Source organism: Pelmatolapia mariae, linkage group LG14 (assembly GCF_036321145.2).
Source record: "Pelmatolapia mariae isolate MD_Pm_ZW linkage group LG14, Pm_UMD_F_2, whole genome shotgun sequence".
In the NCBI taxonomy this organism is placed as follows: Eukaryota; Metazoa; Chordata; class Actinopteri; order Cichliformes; family Cichlidae; genus Pelmatolapia; species Pelmatolapia mariae.
The window spans coordinates 17,936,596-17,958,678 of NC_086239.1; the positions used below are offsets into that span (position 1 = coordinate 17,936,596).

At 39.0% G+C, this 22,083-nt stretch overlaps 1 protein-coding gene across 3 annotated transcripts in view; it reads left to right on the forward strand.

Moving 5' to 3' along the window:
- dync2h1 (dynein cytoplasmic 2 heavy chain 1) overlaps nt 1-22,083 on the forward strand; it is a 119,293-nt gene that overhangs the window by 71,581 nt on the left and 25,629 nt on the right. For 2 of the 3 annotated variants that reach the window (XM_063492427.2, XM_063492428.2), the window contains 11 exons: nt 3,872-3,937; nt 4,051-4,101; nt 4,188-4,241; nt 4,513-4,644; nt 5,974-6,046; nt 10,011-10,171; nt 10,632-10,757; nt 15,716-15,826; nt 17,294-17,363; nt 17,644-17,729; nt 21,923-21,998. In XM_063492427.2, the coding sequence (XP_063348497.1) occupies nt 3,872-3,937; nt 4,051-4,101; nt 4,188-4,241; nt 4,513-4,644; nt 5,974-6,046; nt 10,011-10,171; nt 10,632-10,757; nt 15,716-15,826; nt 17,294-17,363; nt 17,644-17,729; nt 21,923-21,998 (1,006 nt within the window). Of the gene's footprint in view, nt 1-3,871; nt 3,938-4,050; nt 4,102-4,187; nt 4,242-4,512; nt 4,645-5,973; nt 6,047-10,010; nt 10,172-10,631; nt 10,758-15,715; nt 15,827-17,293; nt 17,364-17,643; nt 17,730-20,974; nt 20,989-21,922; nt 21,999-22,083 lie in introns of all 3 variants that reach the window. The other variant, XR_010095479.2, reaches the window with a different exon arrangement.

Genomic DNA, 22,083 nt, shown 5'->3' on the forward strand with positions numbered 1-22,083 from the left:
TCATTACTTGACTGTTCATTATTATTATTTGTTGAAAGTAATGCATTAGCCTTGCCAAGTATAAATTTGTATTTTTAACTTTGCAACTTTTGTGGAAAGTTGACCAGGTTGTGCATTCAGAAACATACTGTCAGATGAATAGAAAGGAGAAAGGAGCACACAGGATTGTCTATAAAGTCTATAAAGCTGTCAAATAATCTTTGTCAATTTTTTAACACTTTGCAAATCAGACAATCATGTACATTTGCTTAGTACATACTTTAAACCTCTGAAGTTAATGCAGTAATGAAGCGTCAAATACTGAACAACACAGCAATCGTTGCATTGATCCGAGAGTGATAAATGCTTACTGTGTGTGTGTGTGTGTGTGTGTGTGTGTGTGTGTGTGTGTGTGTGTGTGTGTGTATGTGTGTACGGGTTCGTACTATCCTGGTGGGGACCAAAATCTGACTTTTACTATCCTGGTGGGGACTTTCTGCACCGTGGGGACCAAAATCCAGGTCCCCTCGGGGTTGAAAGCAATTTTCACACTCAAAATGCGGTTTTACTGTCAGGGTTACAATTAGGTTATGGTTAGGTTTAGGGTAAGGGTTAGGGTTAGGCATTCATTTTTAATGGTTAGGGTTAGGGTAAGGGGCTAGGGAAAGCATTATGTCAATGGGATGTCCCCACGAGGATAGCAAACCAGACATGTGTGTGTGTGTGTGTGTGTTCTCAGTTTAGTAATAGAGATTTCAAGCAGAGTCAGGTTGACTGTTCACTGCTGATCACATCTATAGGTTATCTTCTTACCTGCTACACACAAACATGTACATATATCGTTAGCAGCTTAGTTATTAGCAGAGGGGAAACACTGGTCTACTTTATCTGTCCTTCTGTCAACACCATCACGTGTGCTGAAAAAGAGATAACTCTGAGGGGAAGAGGGGAGGGGAGGGGGGGTGTTGATAATGAGCAGGACAGAAAGTGGAAAAACAAAATGTGTGAGAAATCATCATCATGAATATTACATTTTGACAGACCCATATTTTCCTGTGTTAAATTCCATGAAAACCGAATGGTTTCAGAAAATACTTACCGCTGTTGTTTTAAATCTTGGAGAACATGCCATTTGACCTCCTTTAGCTATTTAATATTTTCATGGTTGTTTTTACAAAATATGCTCAAAGAAGATGGATGGATAGATAGATAGCTAACAGGTGGTCATCAAATATTAAATATATAATATGTGATGACTAGCTTAGTGTTTTTACTTACTGATATTTAGTTAAATTCCACTGTAGAATGAATTTACTTTATGGACAGATTGTGAATGTGGGTTTGTATTCTAGTCCTATTATTCTGAATGTGAGAATTTAGATACATCTCTTGACTTGGACAAGGCACTAGTTTCACTTGTAGTAACATATATGACATATAGTCAAGGTTGTACAGTCTACCCGGGGTCTTTACCTGCCACTATTCTAGTATATACTATACTAATAAGAGACTTTCATGGTTTTAGACTCTTTCAGCTTCATTTCTTTCTGACTCAGAGCACACACTACAAAAACATGTATACACACAGATTGACACATAGCACATTTTTTGTGCTTTGTGTAATCAGTCATCTTACTCTTCAACTTTTTGTGTGCGCAGCTGTACAGTATCCACTGCTGCAGCACTTCAGTAGACAGGCTTGAACTTTGCAGCTTGGGGTAAATCACTTAGACATGGATGAAGAGATGAAGCATGGAGAGGGTTGGACACAGGTCATGGCAGTTTAGATGTCTGGTCTGACTGTAACCTGAAAATTAACTTTGCTGCACGTCAAGCTGGGTCTTCATCTGGTTGGTAAAAGTACAGAATATAGTAGGTGACAAGCAGAGATGTGTTAGGAAGGTTTTTGAAGATGTGGACTATGTAAAAATGCTTGATTTTCTTTTTTGATTTATTTAGGTTTTTACAGGTGGGGCGTGTGGAGGTGTTGTGTCTAACCAAACACTTGCATCTGATACAAAACAAAGTGAAACTCAGTCACAATAGTCCTGTAATTACCAGGAAGCTCTCAGGAAAGTAAACCTGTGATATCCTGTCATATCTTGGTGGGGACATCTAATTGACATAATGCTTTCCCTAGCCGCTTCCCCTAACCCTTACCCTTGGTCCTTAACCGTAACCTAATTGCTTTTTGTCCCCATAAGGGCTGTTGGTCCCGATAAAAATAGTTCCAATTTTTGATCCCCACAAAGATATGTAAACATGGTACACAGATGCTCGCACACACACACACACACACACACACACACACACACACACACACACACACACACACACACACACACACACACACACACAGGCAGGCAGCAATTCGCTCATCATCACTTTGTAGCTGATGGTTAATAGCTAGCAGACATGCCAGGTTCTGGTTACCTAGGTAACATTCTAATGTATTTACCACCTGTCAAATATCAACTAAGATTATCCTTCATGCTGCTCTCTTACTGGTAGTCGCTTCAATCTCTCGCCTCAAAGTTAAGAAAAGTTTACTTTGTGTTGCTCAGTGCTGTCCATAAGTCACAATGCCTTCCCATTGTCTCTGGTTGCCACTGCCAGCCACTTCCTGTGTGGATGCCCCTTTGGAAGAGACAAATGAATAAATAACAACCACTTGGTCCTGCATTTGGACTGACGAAATAAAGTGCTGTATAATATCATTTCTTCGATATAACTCTGGTTTTGTTGCAAGTGGTGCTTTGTTCAAAATGCACCCAAATTAATTTATAAATAGATTCTGGAGCCCTGTGTGCACCTCCGCTTTTGCTACCATGCGTTAGATAATCATCCAATAAACACACCCAAATGATGAATAGCTGTTCTCTGACAGACTACAATCTCTGCATCTGATAGCAGTGACATCAGCTTCTATGAATAGCCCGGCTGAATTGATTAACACATTTAACCTCTTTTTGCCCACTTTATAGAGCATTGAGACTTATTACGGACAAGCATGCTAATTCTAATGTGGTTGCCCTTGCCAGTTGTTAAGTGCATGAAATTAGATTAACATAAATATGCGTGGCGGTCACAGAAGCAATGTGGGTGTATTCCACTGTGAATGTTATTAGGTGCATTGTGTGTTTGTTTATTGAGTACTGTGGTACTGTTACATGAAAATGATGAGAAATCAGTAGAATCAATACATTTATATAATGCCAGTTATGGGCCATTTATACCACCACAGACGTAAGATGTGAGCTATATTAGAAAGTCGTGACTCATTGAAGTCTTACATCAAGCATGCTCGAGTAGGAAATGAAAGAACTTCTTGAGAGTTACTGCTGCAACTAAGTTACTATAATTCCTTTGTTTCAAACAGGTTTATCTTTTTATTTTACATGTATTTTTACTATTTGCCTTTATGTACGTACAGAATATATTTCAGTGTTATTTTTTCACTTTTGTCATAGGGCGCTTTAAACTTGTTAAAAAATAGTACTATTTTACTTTAAAAGAAGGTGATTGTGCATCCTTCATCTAGTGTGTACTACAGTGGCATGAAAAAGCATTTGCCCCCTTCCTGATTTCATATTTAAAATTTAAATATTAGACAAAAATAACACAAGTAAACACAAAATGCGTGTTTATTACTAAGGGGGAACTTGAAACTTGAAACCTGAAAAATAACCATTTGTACTTTGAGTGCTCATTGTGTCGGTTTTGAAGCATTTGGCTGAATCTGAGCAGAAAGTATAGCCCTGTACATGTCAGAACTCACCCTGCTACTTTTATCACTAGTGTACCCATACCATAAATAACTCCTTTCTCCCACTCTTTCTCTCTCTCTCTTTCTCTCCTTTTCTATCTCTTCCTTTCATTACATCTGTGGCAGGCTGACCAGTTGATGTTTGCTATACACTTTGTGAAAGGCATGTACCCCGAACTCTTCCTCGAGAACGTGAGTCATTTTGTTTGTTCATTTTTAGGATTTTACTACCTATTCCAACGACAATCGATGGCTATGCTTTTTAGCTTTCAATGTGTTAATCTGAACTCTTCTGCTCGTTGTAGGAATGGGATGTCTTTACTGGGTCCATCGTAGGAGAAATGTTTAAGAAAGAGGTAAGAATTCAACTTTTTCTTGTAACAACAAGAAGACACCATACTTTCTCTTTTCTGTCTCTCTAACGTCTCCCCTGTCTTGGTAGGAGTTCCCTTCTTGGATTGATCAGGAGAGGCACGGAGCAGTGGCCATTTTAAAAGTAAATACACTGATATACAAAATAACAAACAAAGCATACATGCTCAGCTAGAAATGGATTTTCTTTTAAAAGTTCCATGTTAACATCATCTACCGTCTGCCGCAATATGCAGCACAGGCATAACAGTAGAATACTGCCTCCTGACATGAAAAATGCATTTTTAAAGGTGTTTAAATAGATTGCCAGTGAACCAGTCCTTACCAAGCTAAAGATTGGATCTATTCATCTTACATCTCTCACCCTTTTAACTTTTGCCCCCTCTCTTTTGCAGGCTACGTTCCCGGCTCTCTACCAGACCCTCTGTTTAAGCGACTCAGACCTTTGGCTGTCCTTCTTGCAGAGCTCGCACTGTGAACAAGAAATCCCATCTTCCATTGCCAAGAAGATTACTCCCTTCCAACAGGTCAGCTTTCAATCAGCTTCTTTAGCTGTGAGCCATAGAAACATTGAACACCCGCATTTGTTGGTTCAAGATGAACCTTTCAGCATAGGTCACCCTGCTTCTGCTTAGAAACTGATTGCTGTTACAACAACAGACAGCCTGCTATTTTAAACATTTTTATTTACCCTCCAGATATAAATTTTATCTAATTCTTCTTATTTTGATAGTTATTATGATAATTACTTAAAAGGATAATATGTACAAATACATAATATTACGGTACAGAAGTTATGTATATGTATATTAACTTGGCTATAGATGTAATTGCTCGTGTAATCGATTTTTGCTTAACACATATTTCTTTATACATACAGTACATTTAAGATCAAGGTTACATAAACCTAGGACCCCAGAAAAATGTGTATTAGGTTGGCAGGTTTTCACTGAAGGTTGCTGACTGTCAACCACAACATGTCACAAAGTGATTGCTACACCAAAAGATGCCTTGTGATTGCTTTGGTCACTTGCAGATTGCCGAGCTCTTCCATAGTTTGCATGAAAAATGCTGACCTGTCTGTAAACACTTGCCAAATGCCAGTTGATCACCAGAAAACTAAAAGAGGCCAGTGGGAACTTCAAAGTAAAAGGTGTGATTCACTGCTAAAACCAACATGTTTTAACAGATACAGCTATTACTGTAAAGGCAAATAGTTTCCATTTCAAGTTTGTGACACACTTTTCACAATTTAACTGTTACTTGAATATAGTTGCTGAGCACTTGCAGACAAGTTGCGGTCTTGCATGCTACCAAAAACCTCAGACAACCGCTCACCAACCAGTTGGGGAATACAAATTACTCCTTGCAACCAGTGGCTGCCAGCAAGTTGCCAACCCTCTCTGGGCCTGTGTGACTGTAGCCAAAGTGATTGGGCAGCTTCGGATGAGGACCTCGCCCTCTCATTTCTTTTAGTATAATAAAAAAATTCTTTAATCTTTCTTTTTTTAAATCCATGTTCAAATAGAAAGGAAAACCAAACACCATTCCCCACCTGGTTCCAGATTGAATAAAAAATTACCCATTCTCAAGACAAAGAAAGACCATGGAAGCCACTTATCTGTAAAGTCAAATACATGCATTACATGCAGGTGACATACTCGTTTGCATATATATTTCATTCTAAAATATATTAAAAAGAAGATCTCAAACCCTCACCCTGTGAGTCAGACTGTGGATCTATGAATAATTTAGGGAATTACTTCTTAATACCTGACTCTTTGGAATATGTCACATACTGCTTTGACATAAGGTTTTTGTTTTATCGGTTTGTGGGGATTTTTTTTTTTTCCCAGCTGTTATTGGTTCAGGCTGTCAGACCAGACCGGCTGCAGAGTGCCATGACTTGTTTTGCCTCTCAAACCCTTGGTAAGTGTTTCATATTACTACTGTGTGTTATTTTCATATTTGCTGTGCACCTGAATATACATAAAAAATAGATTCCCAGTTAAAAACAACAAATTCACAGTGTCTTTCATCTTTAGTGATGCTTACAAGATTTCTTTTTTGCCCTAATTAGTCAGACCAAGATCATTAAAATAAATACACCAACACTCTTTATTCTCTTCTTATGCAAAATATAATGCAGATGTTGAAAGTAAACAAACCAAAATGTGACTGAAATGATAAACTGAAGCAAATTGAAATTTATTGTGATTGCTATGAATAATGAGATATAAACATATGAAGATGTCCTCTTTTATTCCTTTCAGTAAAGTATTTTTCTGCTTTCACTCCACTATATAGAAAGGTGCTTTGTTTTTCAAGTGCACCTTCTGCTTTCACACTCTACTCAAACAAAATATTCTCAGACAAGGCTTTTATTCAGGACTTCTAAGCCGTATTTTCCCACTTGTCATCAATGGTGTGATTTTTATATTTTTATATTTTTTCACAATAGTCCTTCGCATCCTCTCTTTATTTGTCTTTCATCATTGCAAGAATGTCACTGTCCTTAAGTAAATGCCACACACACAAATCTCTGTCTGTGCTCTTTTTTCATCTCTCTCTCTCTCCTACTGACACAGACACATCCAAAATATCTTTGTAACTCTTGTTTTGCGTTGTGTTTTCTAACACCAGGATAACCAATACCTTAGTTTCATACCAAAGAGGCAGCCAAAACAACCGAAACTATACTTGAATTCTCTGTTTGACCTGTGAAACCACGCAATGAAAATATTGCACTTAAGCAGTGTGATCTCTGGGTACAGCTTTGCTCACTCTTTGAGGAATTTACTAGTTTGTTGAATTTAAGGTCAGAGTTATGCACTGTCCTTGCGCTTATCTGTCAAAGTTTCCATTGATGACCCCCGTGTCAAGTCTGAAGCACTTGTCCCTGTAGTTTGCTTTCTTAACCACATATCTATCATAACAGAATGGCTGCTTGGTTGTGCAAATATTTCCAAGTCACCTTTGCACCGGTGCATTAACCCATCAAGGAATGGATGTGGACCCCTGTGGGTTTTCCATTTTCTGGCATTGTTGTTAGTTGCAGATAAAAATTTTACACTGACAATAAAATCATTTGAATTCATTTCATTTTGTTGTCAGTTCCATATGATCAGAATGCAGTGAATGTCAAACATTTCCAAAATAATTTCCTAACTGAAATGTGTACTCATTTGCCACTTTGTTAGGTACACGTATTAAGCTGCTCATTAACACAAATATCTAATCAGTCAATCATATGGCAGCAGTTTGCATTTAGGCAAATTGCTGTATGATCACGACGACCTGCTGAAGTTTAAACTGGTCATCAAAATTGTGAGATCCAGGCCTTGAAGGTAGAGGTCAGACGTGAATGGCAAGACTGCTACAAGCTAAAGGAAACCAACAGTAATTCAGATGACCACTTGCTGCAACCAGGTTATGCAGTAGAACATCACTGAATGCATAACACATCAGTCCTTGATGCAGACGGGCTATAATAACAGAAGACCACACTGCGTACCACTCCTGTCAGCTAAGAACAGCAAACTGAGGCTGCAATTTGCACAGAATCCCTTAAATTGGACAGCAGAAGATTGGAAAACCCTGCTGGTCTGAGCAGACTCGATTTCTGCTGCGTTATTCGGATGGTAGGACCAGTAATCAACATGAAAGCATTGATGCATCCTGCCTTAAATCGGCAGGCTGGTGGTGTAACGGTGTGGGAAATATTTTCTTGGCAAACTTTGGGCCTCTTAGTACTAATTGAGTATTGTTGCTGACCACAGCCATCCCTTTATGACCACATTGTTCCCATCTTCTGATGGTTTCTTTCAACAGCTCAAATAATCTCAAACTGCTTTCTTTGAAATGTAGTGGAACGGCAGATTCCCATAATGGATGAGCAGCTGGCAAATCTGCAGCAACTATGTGACCAAATTCTCAAAAGAATGTTGTTAAATCTTTGCCATTAATAATTAAGGCAGTTCTGAAGGCCATACTTGCAAAGTGTACCTAATAAAGGGTCCAGTGAGTGTATGTATTTCCCATCTCTCTGTCTTAGTGGTGTTATTTTCTGTTGTGGACTGAGCTTATTTCTCAAACACAAGTATCACGTCTTTGTATCTATTTTTATACATAGGTAGACTTAAAAAAAAAATCATGATACAGAGATCATCTGCACAATCCTTACACGCGCAGTAACCCACTGATAACAGTGTACTGCGTGTACAATGGATGAGGTGGATAATAGTGCATGTATATTTGAAAGAGCTTGAGTGACAGACAGATGAAAAAGGAACAGAAGAGAAGAAGATTTTGTGTCTATGTGTATGTGTTTTTGGCAGTAAATCAGTATGCTAATGAGGCATGGTCTGTAATCCTCTTACAGCTAATCTCACTCAATCCCTCCAGTCCAGGCCTGGGCACTGCTCTCACACACCCAGGCATGCCTGAGTGAATACAACAGACACACACACATAGAGACTCGGTGCTTGCTCATACAACTTCTCAAAACACACAAAACCTCTTTCACAAAAATAGTGACTTTGACAGTAAGATAATGAAATTTTTATAGAAAGACTTGAATGCTCATAATGCCAAGGATTGTATGTGAGCACCGTTCTTTCACAGTCGCTCAGTGTTTCCTCAACAGCACTGTTTGAACCACAGAGAGACCAGTACTGTCCTTTTCCAGGCTCATCTTAGCCCTGTTTTTTGATAGTATGTTGTAAAGGCCAAGGTGAACTTTGCTATTCAGACGGAGGATGCTGGTCTGCAGCATGAATACTGATTACCTGCGCACGTCAAAGGTAGTTGTGTATGTAATTGTGCAGGCCCACGTTCTGCCAATTCTGCCTTACTTTGCAGAGAGACATCACAAACCATGTGGTCCGAGAACTGTTTTTCTTAGTGTTGCCATAGTGATGCGGCAAAAGGTCACTCGGCGATGTTCTCCACTAAGACCTTGTGTATGTGCATGCATGTGTACTTCAGTGCAGCAGATTGCATTTGGCAGCAGACACCAAAAGAATGTTCAGGATGGGGCAGCTGCGCCAACCAGAGAAGACAGCACTGAGCGTGTGTGTGTCTGTTTGTGTGTGCACGCTCGTGTCTGAAAGCAATATCTGCTGATACTTGCACAAAAAAACGTCACAGAGGAATTTCTAACACAGCCGTTCGTGCTCGGCGTGCCTGGATCGTTGCATGTGTGTCACTATTAACCCATATCTGATATGTGATTCAGTATATTACAGCGGGATTAGAGCTTAACTATTCTCAATAAGGGTTGCACACCACACGCACACACGCACACACACACGCGCGCGCGCGCACACACACACACACACACTGATATAGTAAGAGCTTGGCTTCTCAACACCAGGGGGCTGACAAGGTGTTCTTCTCTGTGTGGTGAATTCTGCTGCATACCTAGTACTCAATATGCATAGCACATCACCCTCCTAAACTTTCTCTGTCTTTCATAGTATCTTCCTCTTATTCCCCATCTCCCTTTCTCCATTACCTCCTTCTTTCCGCTTTCCCTCATCCTTCCCTTTTTTCCTCTTTACCCCAGACTTCTCTTCACATCACCACCCCTTTAAGTGCTGTCTTCCCCTCCTTGTCTCTGTCTTCCTGTCTATCTCATCTATGTCTCCTTCTAACCCATCTGCCCTCACAAAATACCGCTTTGCTGCTGTGTACTAGCATTTCCCTCTATTTCTTCTTTCCTGCTGTGTTCAGTCCTTGCTCTATGCATTGTAGTATCCTCCCTGCACAATATATCCACTTACTCTGACTCTGAGTACCGTATCAAATTTGAACGTAATGTTGACACACATTTTACAGATGCTTTTTTGACTTTTTCTGTCATCTTCCTACTCCCTTTTCCTCCTCTGTGCAGCTATGAAAGAGCTCTCACCCCCTCCTCTGAATCTGCGGCGTCTCTACACTGAGACAGTGGAATGGGAGCCAGTGTTGATCATCATCTCTCCAGGGGCAGACCCTTCCCAGGAGCTCGCAGAACTAGCAGCCGAAACTGTTGGCAGGGACAATTATCATGAGGTAGCGAATAACAGCATAAAATGGTAGAAGTCACAGCAGATTAACAAGTGCAGGTGGATTTTTTCTTAACATAACAGCAAGATCACAACTATAGAATCTAGCCCATTCAATTTAGTCTAGTCTAGAATCTAGTAATATACTATACACCTTAAAGGGGAAAACAGAAGGTGCTACAATTTGGTGAATGTTCTGTTGCTAAATAGTTCTTGACATATGTTTATTTGGCATATAAGTCTGAGAAAAGATGCTCTTACACAGCTGAAGTAATACAATGTGGTTATTATCACAATTTAAAAGCTGAAACTCAGCAAAATCTCAGTGATAATCTCACTTGAATCAGATATGTGCCTAACTTGTGAGTTATTACAGTATAGTATTCAAGTTTCATAGCACTTTCTCTGTTTCTCTCTCACCCCTCCATCTCTCCCCCCCACTTCTCCTGCTCTCCCTCTCTGTGTAGATCTCCATGGGTCAGGGGCAGGCTGATGTAGCCTTAGCTACACTCAGAGAATGCTCCCGAAATGGAGACTGGCTTTGCCTGAAAAACCTTCACCTTGTCACCGCATGGCTTCCCCTCCTGGAAAAAGTGAGTACTCTGTCTCAGTGAGTTTTTGTCTGTGTTAGTGCCAGAGGATCAGCTGTTATCTTTTATCTGTGTACATGTGTCTGAGTGAGGGTTTTTTTTGTATTTTGAACTATTTATTGGGTTAATAATGGTTGAACAATAGAACCTGAAAAGGGGTGTTTTTGATGAGTGAGTTAGTCTGAATAGATTATTTATTCATGGATATGAACTTGCGTCAATCAACAGCTGGACTTTATTAACTAGCTCTGCATTAATGGTAAAAAATTAAAATTAATGGTGTGTGATAGGAACTGTGGATGGGAAAAGGCAAATTGTAATAATCCAGCAGAGGAAAGATATCAAGTCCAAAACTAATATAATAAATACACAAGACTTCCAAAGTAAGTTAAAGAAGAAGCCCAATAGAGAGTCCATAGAGGAGTAAATCCAACAAAATAAGTCCCACAGACTGCATCCAAGAAAGTGAGTCTACAAAATAGTTTCAGTAGAACACACCCGGTTAGAAGACACCGCTAATATATCTTTTTTGACTTCACATTGTAAGGTGGCATTGGAGTTAAAAGGGAAGATCAGTGTTAAAGAGTCATGTATTAAAGACATGTATTAAAAGTGTGTTTGTAATTACTTGTGTCACTCCAGCTTGTAAGCGTTTATCTGTAATGTTACAAGACTGCTACATACAAAAACAAAGCCAAGAACACATTCTGCTGGTTGCCCAAATTTCCATATCTAAAATTACCTTCTGTCCTTTGTCTACACATACACATTTTGTATTCTGCCTGCCCACAATAGACTCTTTGGTGTTGTTTATGCCACTGTGTTTCTACATTTGTCTCTCTGGACATTTACGTGTGTGTGTGTCTATGTGTATATGTGTTTGGATCTTGCTTTAAGTATGTGTGGATTATCATGTTGTGATGTCTTGTATATTTTAATTTCAGGGAAGATGGGCTTTTATGTTACAATAAATAGGATTCTTTTGTGTCTTGCAAATTTTTGGTTGTTTCTTTATTTTATTTTTTCCCCGGGGTTCAGTTTCATCTTTTTTGTTGCTGTAGCAGGCCGCATCTGTCAGATGCCAAAAAAAAAGGCGATAATGGGAAGCAAAGCCCAAAGCAGACAGTTTCAAAGTTTAACTGGTTTATTGACTCAAGGAGAGAAGATGTCATTGTGGAGAGATCCAAGAGACTGAGCAGGTTAGTCACTGGGAGAGGAGTAATTTGTAAGTCTGGGAATGATTGGTTTTAGTTATAGGAGGTTGGGCAGGCAGGCAGGTGAGTTGAGACATGGACGTCTTCAGTGACGTTGAACAGACCCGCTCGATGGAAACAGGTAAGTTGCACTGAGCAGGGAGCCACTTTTTGGCCACTCGGAAAGTACTGAAAAGCAGGAAAACAAGAATATTACACTAGAAAATCTGCGAGAATGCAGGAGAGCCATAAAAAAGCCTGATTACCACTCTGAAGAGGCAGACAACCTGGTGGACTCTGAGTGCTGGAGCCGGTCCTTAAGTAGTGGTTGTTGATGACAGTGTCGAGCAACAGGTGACCAAACCGAAGAGTGGGAATCCGAGTCTCCTCCTGCCTAACCCAACGGGGACAGTGCAGGATGATAACGGTACCATGTTGAGAGGAACCACTTCATGCTGTGATTACCCCCCTTGTCTGTGTTTGTTTGTGCATAGCCCTCACCTGTATGCGTGTGCCTGTGTGCGTGCCTTGGAGATAGCCAAGAGATCCCACGTGTCAGCTCTGCGCCCCCCTCCTGAGTGTGACTTAAACCATGGCTTATTACAGTTCTCCTCTACTTCTCCTAATATTTCATTTTGCTTTAATCTGCCTGTTTTTCTGTATTTGTTTCCAACTCTATACCCCAGCCATCTTCTCACCAGATTTTCACACCCCTCCCTAAATTTTACAAGTATAACTCTTTCTTTCCGTCTCTCCCTTTCTCTCGCTGTTTCATTGTCTACCTCTTTGCGCAGCTACCGATGTAGTTGGGGCCTCAGCACTCGAGCTTGAAATGAAAAGCTGACGCAACGTGAGGAACGAGGGAGGCAAGGAGCGTAGGAAAGAATGGAGAAACTGTGGATGAAAATAGAAAAAAACAGGGAAAATGAACTGAACCGCAACATTCTACCAAGAGAGGGGGTGTGTTTTAGTATACGCTTCAGTTTCTGTAGCTTCGTCCTTTTGCTTACCGTTTCTCCCGCTCTATGTTTTCCAGCTTCTTTTTTTGCCCATCTGTCTCTCTGGTGTTTCCTTTCTTCACTAAAGCAGTTGGCCATTTAAAGAAATGGAAATAGAGGTGGAGAGACTGTAGAGAAGAGTGGTCAGTGTTCATAATCTGAGTTGGCAGGGCAGATGTCCTCTCATTGCTGTCCACTCATATTCTTCCACTTGCACTATTTTCTGTCTCATTTTTTACATCACTCACTCCATCTGTCTACTTATGGATCCTTCCCTCACTCTTGCAATCAATTTGCTTCTGTCTGTATTATTCCAGTATGAGGAAACAATGGCAAAATTTGATCCGCACTTTTTATGATAAATCAGATACCGCCAGTGATGTGTTTCAGAATATCTGCTGTGATGTAATTAGTAACTGATCGAAATATGATATCTGTGTCTTTACAAGGATAATTCTTATCACTGGTGTGCTGATTCAGAGCCTATTTAGTTTATCTATTTGTGCATGAGTGGTTTGGCTTTCACACTCTGGACAGTGTGGATATATTCCAACAAAGAGAGATTTTGATTTGTGAATACTAAAATAGATTTATGCTCTCTCTGGCGTCTTCCTGCTCCTGCTTTCTATCTACACATCTACACATTTTCTTTTCCTGGTTGTTTTTTTCTTCTTGGTCGTACACCATCCTGCAACACTATATTTTATTCCAGTGGAATCCTGATTGACGACGCTTCAGACAGACATACGTGTAGACACACTTATGCAATACACACCCACATACAATGGGAGACATCAAGTATTTCTTCAAGGGACGTCAGTTCTTGTGGTCTTTGATTTTTTGGGGATCATGTGAGCTGCCATGAGGATGACTTGAGCTCTAAATGATGCAGAAACACATTGATTACAGTTTGACTGTGTGTGTGTGTGTGTGTGTGTGTGTGTGTGTGTGTGTCTGAGTGTGTTTGTCTGTGCTTGTATGTGCGTATCCAATCAGATGACACAAGACCCTAAGGTGCCAGCAGGCTATTTTTAACCATGAGTCTTTGAGAAAAATAGAAAGAGATGGGGAAGGAATGTAAAGGGGAGACGTGAGAGAAAGAAAGAAAGCTAGAAATTGAGAGAGTAATGGAGTCAGGAGAAAAAAAGATGCTGAAAGAAGAAAAAGAAAAGTGAATGTGAAGTGAAGTGAATGGGTTTGTCATTGTGGAGAATTTATCACAGTGCAATGATTCTAAAAGAGAAACAATTAAATAAAAAGACAGACGGAAAACGTGAAAGGATGAAATGTATTGACTCGAAGTATACTGTCCATAAGGCTAGTTTAATTAGTATAATTTCCCTACATGCAGCACCTTGCAAAAGTCTTGAGGCACCTCTCATTTCTTTATATTTTGCTAGGATAATAGTGCAGTGATTTCTTGAAATTTGCAAACATACAATATTAAAGGTCAGTATTTGGTATGACCACCTCACCGTCATTCGAATGACACCATCCTCACCAGCTGCGGCAGCCAACCGACGATCGGCGACCTAATCCAGCGCCGCCGACTCCGTTGGTTTGGCCACATTTGTTGAATGGACCCGAGCCGCTACCCCCATGGCCTACTCTGGTTGACCCGCCCCACCGATTGGAGGGTGCATCGAAATGCACCAAAGAAGACATGGATGAAACAAATCCAGGATGATTTGAAGGCCCTTCGACTTGAACTCGAGCAGGCAAGCACCATCGCCTTACATCGAAAAGCGTGGAAGATAATCGTTGGTCAAGCAAGAGAACCTGCGGCACCTACAGCAGCGTACTGGTTGCGCGGCAGACCACCGCCGCTGGTCGCCCGCTAAGGACAAGATGACCACCTTTATTCTGTAACACAACCTGAACTATTTTAGGCAGGCTTTCTTGTATTTTCTTTAAGTAGTCTTCAGGAATAGTTCTCCAGGCTTCTTGAAGGACATTCAAAGCTCTTCTTTGGATGTTGGCTGCCTGTTGTTCCGCTCTGTCAAGATCATTCCATACTGCTTCAATAATCTTAAATTCTGAACTCTGGGGAGGCCAATCAGTGTGTGATAATGTACCAGTGTGTGTTTTTCTATCCAGGTATGATGCATCTCCAAGCTCCTGTGTCAGATCTTTGCTTATTTTTTTCATTTCTATATTCTATATCTATATTTCTTAAGGACATAACTTTCAGATCCTATCTGTGTGCTGTAGATGTAGATCTTTTAGGCCAACCATCACTTCTCTGGTCCTCTACTCCTCTCTTTTTATTTATTTATTTATTTATTAACTTTGGCACACCATACCAACCTGTTTAATGACACACAGCACACCAGGCTGGTATATGCCAAGTTTTCAGCTAATAGCTCTTTTGGAATCACAGTGTTTATACAAAAATACAATTTTATGCCTGTCAAACTGTGTTTTAGGCACTTTTCAAATATTCAGCCAAAGAAATTGAAAGTAATGAGTTTTTTCAAGAACGTTTTGTGCCTAAAGATACAATTTAACATTGGTTCTGTGCTAAGTTATTTTTTGCATGGACACAACACTGGTGCATTTCTTAAATTAGGTGCCTTTTTTAGACTCTTGCACTCGTTTCATCATGTCAACCACTGAGTAAGGTTTATAGTTTGAAATATTTAAGATTTGCACACATATGTGGGTTGGGAAGCAGTGGTATTGGATGCATGTCATAAAACTCAGATTTCAGCTTTGATTTATTGGTATATATATTAATCTATTTAATGTGCACACTCTTTTTCCTCTATAGGAGCTAAATGTGCTACGGCCCAAAGCAGGCTTCCGTCTTTGGCTGACAGCAGAGGTTCACCCCAGATTTCCCCCCATTCTGCTGCAGTCTAGCCTTAAGATCACTTATGAGGTATACACACATGCACACAAATACACATCCAGTACCATAAGTTTGGTGTTTTAACTCACTGCACAAATTAGAGCTGTTCCGACACATTTTTGCAGGCATTCTGTACACATGCTTACATATCCTTATACTTACCTACCACTTTTTATACAGTATCTCAAATCATCCTTGGATGTGGGTGTCTGTAAACAGAATTTATCTATATGTATCTTCCCTACTCCATATAATACGCCAGGAGATACAGAAGCCTGCAGTTTGTGTGTTAGTGATGCTGCTTTAGTGCTCAGTGTGTTTCTGATGCGAGTTGTGCTCGTGGGGTTAGCTGCTTCAGCAGCCAAGCATGCTGCATGAACTTCCTGTCTGTTTCACTATTTTCATCTTTTCTTTTTCTTCACAAACACTTGGAAAAATCTGTTAGTTTACATGTGTTTATACACATTATAACACAGTCTGGCTTACTGCAATACAAAATGTCTCAGCTCCAGGATAAGTGTTAGCATTAATATATGAAGCTATAAACTGATATATGTATGTAATATTTATTTAAATGGGTATGTGCAGAGGAGAACTGGTTGATTTGTGCTACACCTAAACAAATATATCAAATCTACCGATTTGGTAACTCATCCAGTACATTGATCAACTTTGGCAAATTTTATGCACGCCTTACTGGCAGTGTGCATTGTCAAACCCCCCAGATGGTGTACAAGATCTTCAGCTGAGCTGTTAATGTTTGAACAAAGTCGATGTATACTGATTGGTTTTAACTTAAATGGGCCATATTGTTGGCAGAGGAATGAAATGTTTAGAACTGTTTAGAGGAACAATATGTGTTGGATCATGTGGCAGATGCTTCAGCTAAATTATACCAAAACATTTATATCATTTATATTCAGTAGTTATGTGCACATGTAGTAGTTCTGTGTATAGTCTAGTCTGTTCGTGCAAGAGTACCAAAGTACTCTGTGTCAAGAAGCTTCTGTCCCAGTCCTTCCTGTGGTTAATTATATGTTCAACACTGTTGAACTAAAGAATTATTTTTATATTTAATTTAGCTCTTCCTTTTTTTAATAAGTCAGTTGATGGGCTACAAATAACTTACCTTACAGTTAATCAGTGCAGAAAGGATTTTCAGCCTTCCTGCTATGATTTCTTTTTTTCAGTGTCTCGCAGTTGTCAGACATTGCCAGATTTTTGCTACAGTCATAAGTATTTTTTGTAATTAATGAAGCTCTTCAAAAACACTTTGGCTCAAATGTTTTCCAGCCCCATGTTTCAAAAGTTCAAATACAAAACACAACTAAACAAAAACTCTGATGTGCCTTCTTTATTCTATAACAGGACATTGTTGTGAATGCATTTGTTCAAAATATTTATTTTGATATTTATTTACATGTGAATAATGTGCAGGATTACCACCTTTCACACTTTCACTTTTCCTCCTCCAACATCTTTCTTTCACAATTCCAGGATCCTCCTGGATTAAAGAAGAATTTGCTGAGGACATATGAGTCCTGGACTCCAGAGCAGATCAGTAAAGGTTGTCTCTCTTCTCTGGAATTGATACCTCAGAGTAGAATATACATCTCTGAACTCATCATGTATCAGCCTTTTGAGATAGCTGACAAGTAGACCTGATGCTTAAATTATAAATAATCTGTCTTGTAAGATGACAGTTCACTTTCTTTGATTATAATATAAGTGTTCTTGCACTAGTATAATCACTGTTTGTGATGTCACTGCCTATTAGCTTTAGCAGCTTGTCATGTGAACCAGAATCACAGCTTCTGTGTTGTGACGTCGTGACTGATTGTGTGCAGGAGGTGTTCTGGCCAGAGCCCAGTCTCTCTTCTGTCTGGGTTGGTTCCATGCCGTCTGTCAAGAGAGACGAAACTACATCCCACAGGTAAAATACTTAAACAAATAACGTAATCATAGTTCTTAGTGCTTAATCATCATGTGAGTGAGTACTCCAACCTTGTCATTGTTACTACGCACACAGCACATTTTCAAATTCCAAATCATTTGAAAATGATTTGTCCCTCTGATGAGAGAGGGTGTCTAACCCATTTAATCAAGGCGTACAAAATGATTAGGCAACTTTAAAGAGGCTCTTCTGTTCAGAACTGAATGAGAACTGAAACATCTAAACAAACTTGAAGAAGTTGAGTTACCTTCTTTTTTTCAAGCTTTTAAGGACTACCATTACCTGGATGACCGAGAAACTTCTCAGACACTGGACAATTAAACATATTTGTTGTGAATAGTCAACATGGTCCCAAACTATATAAAAGATAATTAACCTGATAGATGGGCCTGTAGCCGGATTAATGATTGATAAAGGATGTCACATTAGAGGGGTGGTGAAAGGTTGCTGCTATGAGTTTCTAAAATTTAGGATGACCAAAATTCATTCCCAGACCTATCAGTATCTGGAAAATAGCTTTTTCAAATAGTGGTTTAGGATAAAGCCCAGTATTCAAGGAAGCCATGAAATGATGGTTAATTTAAGACAGACTTCAAACAACAAGAAACATGAAATATGTTAATATAATTAATACCTATCAAAGCAATAATAAAAAACATGAACAGATCCATTACAAGTTATAAAAGAGAAAAAAATAAATGCAACACAGCAATAAAATGAATCTTTGAACACATTTTTATGTAGAAATGTTTTTCAAGAAGGGATTTAAAGCAAGTCACTGACTCTGCAAGCTTTATCTCTGCAGGCAGGTGGTTCCAAAGATGAGGGGTCACCTTTAGATTAAATCCTTGACTTTGGGACAGCCAGAAGGTACCCACCTGAGGGTCCAAGGCTCCAAACCAGCTTATATTGAATCAGCATCATTGCTGTGTAGTTTTTGGGCACAATAAATAAGTAAAATCTTGAAATCAATTGTAAAACATACAGAGATGCCATCTGTGGGACAGGGATTTTACATTGGATTCCAAAATGCATGTTCAGTGTGTTTGTAGTATTGAAGAGTATACAGTGGGAGAAACAACTATCTGATTCCCTGCTGAATTTGTAGGTTTGAAATGAATGAACATTTAAAATTTGTAAACCTAAAATTAATGTGAAATAAAAACCTACAAAAACAAAAGAAATAAACAGAAAAAAGCATGACAGCTCTGTTGGGCAAACACACAAGCTGAGTCTCTGTGTGCATGTACCCATGCATGTGTAAATGTTTACATCCAGCCAATATAAGCCTTTGTAGTAACCCAGTCTGCTGGCCAACACACGGAGTTTGGTCAATAAACCCCACAGTAGTGAGGCACCTGATGCTTGTCATGCATACTGCTTATAGAGCAATGTGTGTACTATTTCTAATATAAAAGACAGTGGAATATGGAATACTTTTGATGTTGGTGGCCAGTCTAAAGGAAATTAAATTGTCTCAACTGTGTCTTGACTCATGGCACGTAGTGGAAGTAGAGCTTTTTTAGTCCATGCGAGTTCAGAATGTGTAACGTATATAAAAGCATTTAAGCAGTATTGAAGTAGGAACACTTGCTGGATTGGAGTCCTTTGAGGTGCTCTTGCGAATGGATACATATAAGCTTAAAAGTCATCCAGGTTCCCAAAAGAAATCCAGAAAACTCCCTGATAAAGGCTGGAAAGCTCAAATGCCCAAACTTGAGATTTTTAGGTTAAAAATGACCATGGCATGAGAATAAAGGCATCTGATATGTTATTTAAAAGCAAGTGCTTAGAGGTATTTATCAGTATTTTATTGTTTAATTTCTGTAATCACCATTTCTATAGAGAAAATCTGGCTGTTTATTTTCTCAGTTTCAGGCATTGATGTATTGAGGTCATTCCATATCAGTTCATCAAATCCCTCCAAATGACGATGTCTGATTTGCCTGAAAACTTCTTAAGGAAAGATACACTTATTAATGATAATTATACAAAATTTCAGAGCCTCAGGCCAAAAATAGGAAAATGAGAGAGAATGCCATGCTAAATTTTGGATGTAATATTAATAGAAACTTGCATTTTGTAAAAACATTCTGGGAATGTCACACTGAAGATGGATGGAAGAATGTTTTATCTCATAATCAAGCTTTAATATCTGTTAAATAATTTACCTGATGTTGACTGTGTTTTTTTTAATGTTATGTGCCTTGTATATGAGAAGCTGTAAGTTAAAAAAAAATCTGCCCACCCAGCCTACCCACAACAATCAGGTTTCCACAGTCCTTCAAATCTGCTGTCAGAGACTGGATATGGAAATATTCTGTAGACTTAAAGCATCCATCATTATTTGTTAACCTGAGACACTCCTGAGAGTCCATATTCATACAATCATGTGCCCTAAAATATTTGAAGGACCTAGCTCAAGGAGTTTTTTTTTAGATATTAGAATTTTAAAATGCCCCCAAAACAGCTTTAAAACATGTGTAAAAACGACAATAACAATTTTTTAATCAACAACTCCAAAAATGTATTTAATTCTTGTTTTTATATTTCATGTATTAAATCAGAGTTGAAGGTTTAAAATGTCTGCATGAGTGAATGCAGAAATAACCCATAAAAGTAGCTTTCTTAAAGTGACAGTCTGACATTCACTGCTACCTCACACAGCTTCTGGTCAGGTGGTGCGGGGGAGAGAAAGTAAGCATGTTCTTGCTCTTTTCTTAATGCAGCATTGTGACTTTTGTACCCATTTGATGTGTTCAGCTGAGTACAACATTATAAAAGGAAAAACCGAAGGTGTGTATTATTATGCGTGTTCCTTTCAAATCCTAACGAAACAAAATTCACTGAAAATCAGTCTTGGCTGATTCTTACCTTTCCATGTTTCCTCGTGTGTCCTTATGAACCAATCAACTAAAAAAAAGCTTCTTAACTTTAGAAGTGCTGGTTTGTTTGACATTAAGCAATCTGAGTACATTCTAATGAAATATAAAGATATAAAGAGACTTCAACAAATTTAAGAAGATGTCATTTATGTGTCAATATATGGTACTTGATGCATTTCTCAAATTTAGGAAACAATCATAGCATACCTCATCTGTCAGCATTCCCCTTTATTTAAATTCCATTTTCCTTTCCTGCCCCCGATATTTGTTTTAGCCTGTCTGCAGTTTTCTTGTCTCTCTTTTGCTGTTTTTATCTCTCTCATTCTCTTTCTTGCTCAGTCACTGAATCTCTGGTAAGTGTTTTCATTTGAGATGGTAATGTTGTTTCTCATCCAAGAACATGATCACCTAATTACTGAAACAGTCACAGCGCCTCTTGTCCACTCCACCATCACTCATTTCCTTCTTGCTTCATCCACTGTTCTTCTTCCCCATCTCATTTATTCTCTTGTTTTCATGCTCTTTACATGCCACTGCAAAAAAGTATTTCTTTTAAAAAGACAAAGGCAGTAGAATTAAAATGAAGCAAAGCGGACAGGCTTCTATTTCCAAGGTTGTGTATATTCCTAATGAAAGGGAATCTATAAAGTTGCGTCTGTGTGTGCGTGTGTGTATGAATGATTAACATTTGGCCAAAGGACAACAAGCTGACTGGTTAGCTATGTCTGGTAAATTACTGATTTTATAGCACACCTTCTGAAGTGCTTACAGTCAGTAAGCACAAATATAACCCATACATTAAATTAAACAGTGGCTCAATAAGCAGCATTTGCTTAATACAAAAGCCTACAAACTTGTGAATGTTGACACTTATACTGTAAGCAAATTTATTAGGCGCTGCAAAACGTGTCCCACCAAAGTCTTTGAACGCACATTCAGGCACACAATTGCTGGACAAACAACATACACTTAATCACTGAAAGATGCCCACACAGTTTTCCTCCACCTCTCACCTCATCCACCTACAGTGGGCAGTTTACAACAGGTGATTAAGTGAAGTGATGTAAACAAATAAAAAAATATATATATATTTTTTTGATTTTACAGAAATGGTCAGTGCTGTGAAAATGTGTGTCTTATCGACTTATTAAACTTTGTACTTTCAGTTCCATCTGGATTTTAAATTTCGATGGAATTTTGAATCTGAATAAAGCCCAGATGTTTTTTGTCACTTTTCTTTTGTCATTTTTGTACTGACTTGTACACTTATCTCTGATTTATCTGCAGGGCTGGACAAAGTTCTATGAGTTTTCCTTGTCAGACCTTCGTGCTGGCTTTGAGATTATCGACAGGCTTTTTGAAGGTAGGACGCTGATGAAATGTGTAAATTCAGCAGAAAGCTCTGCATTTTTGTCTGCACATGGTAATCCCTTGTTTCTTTGATTGCC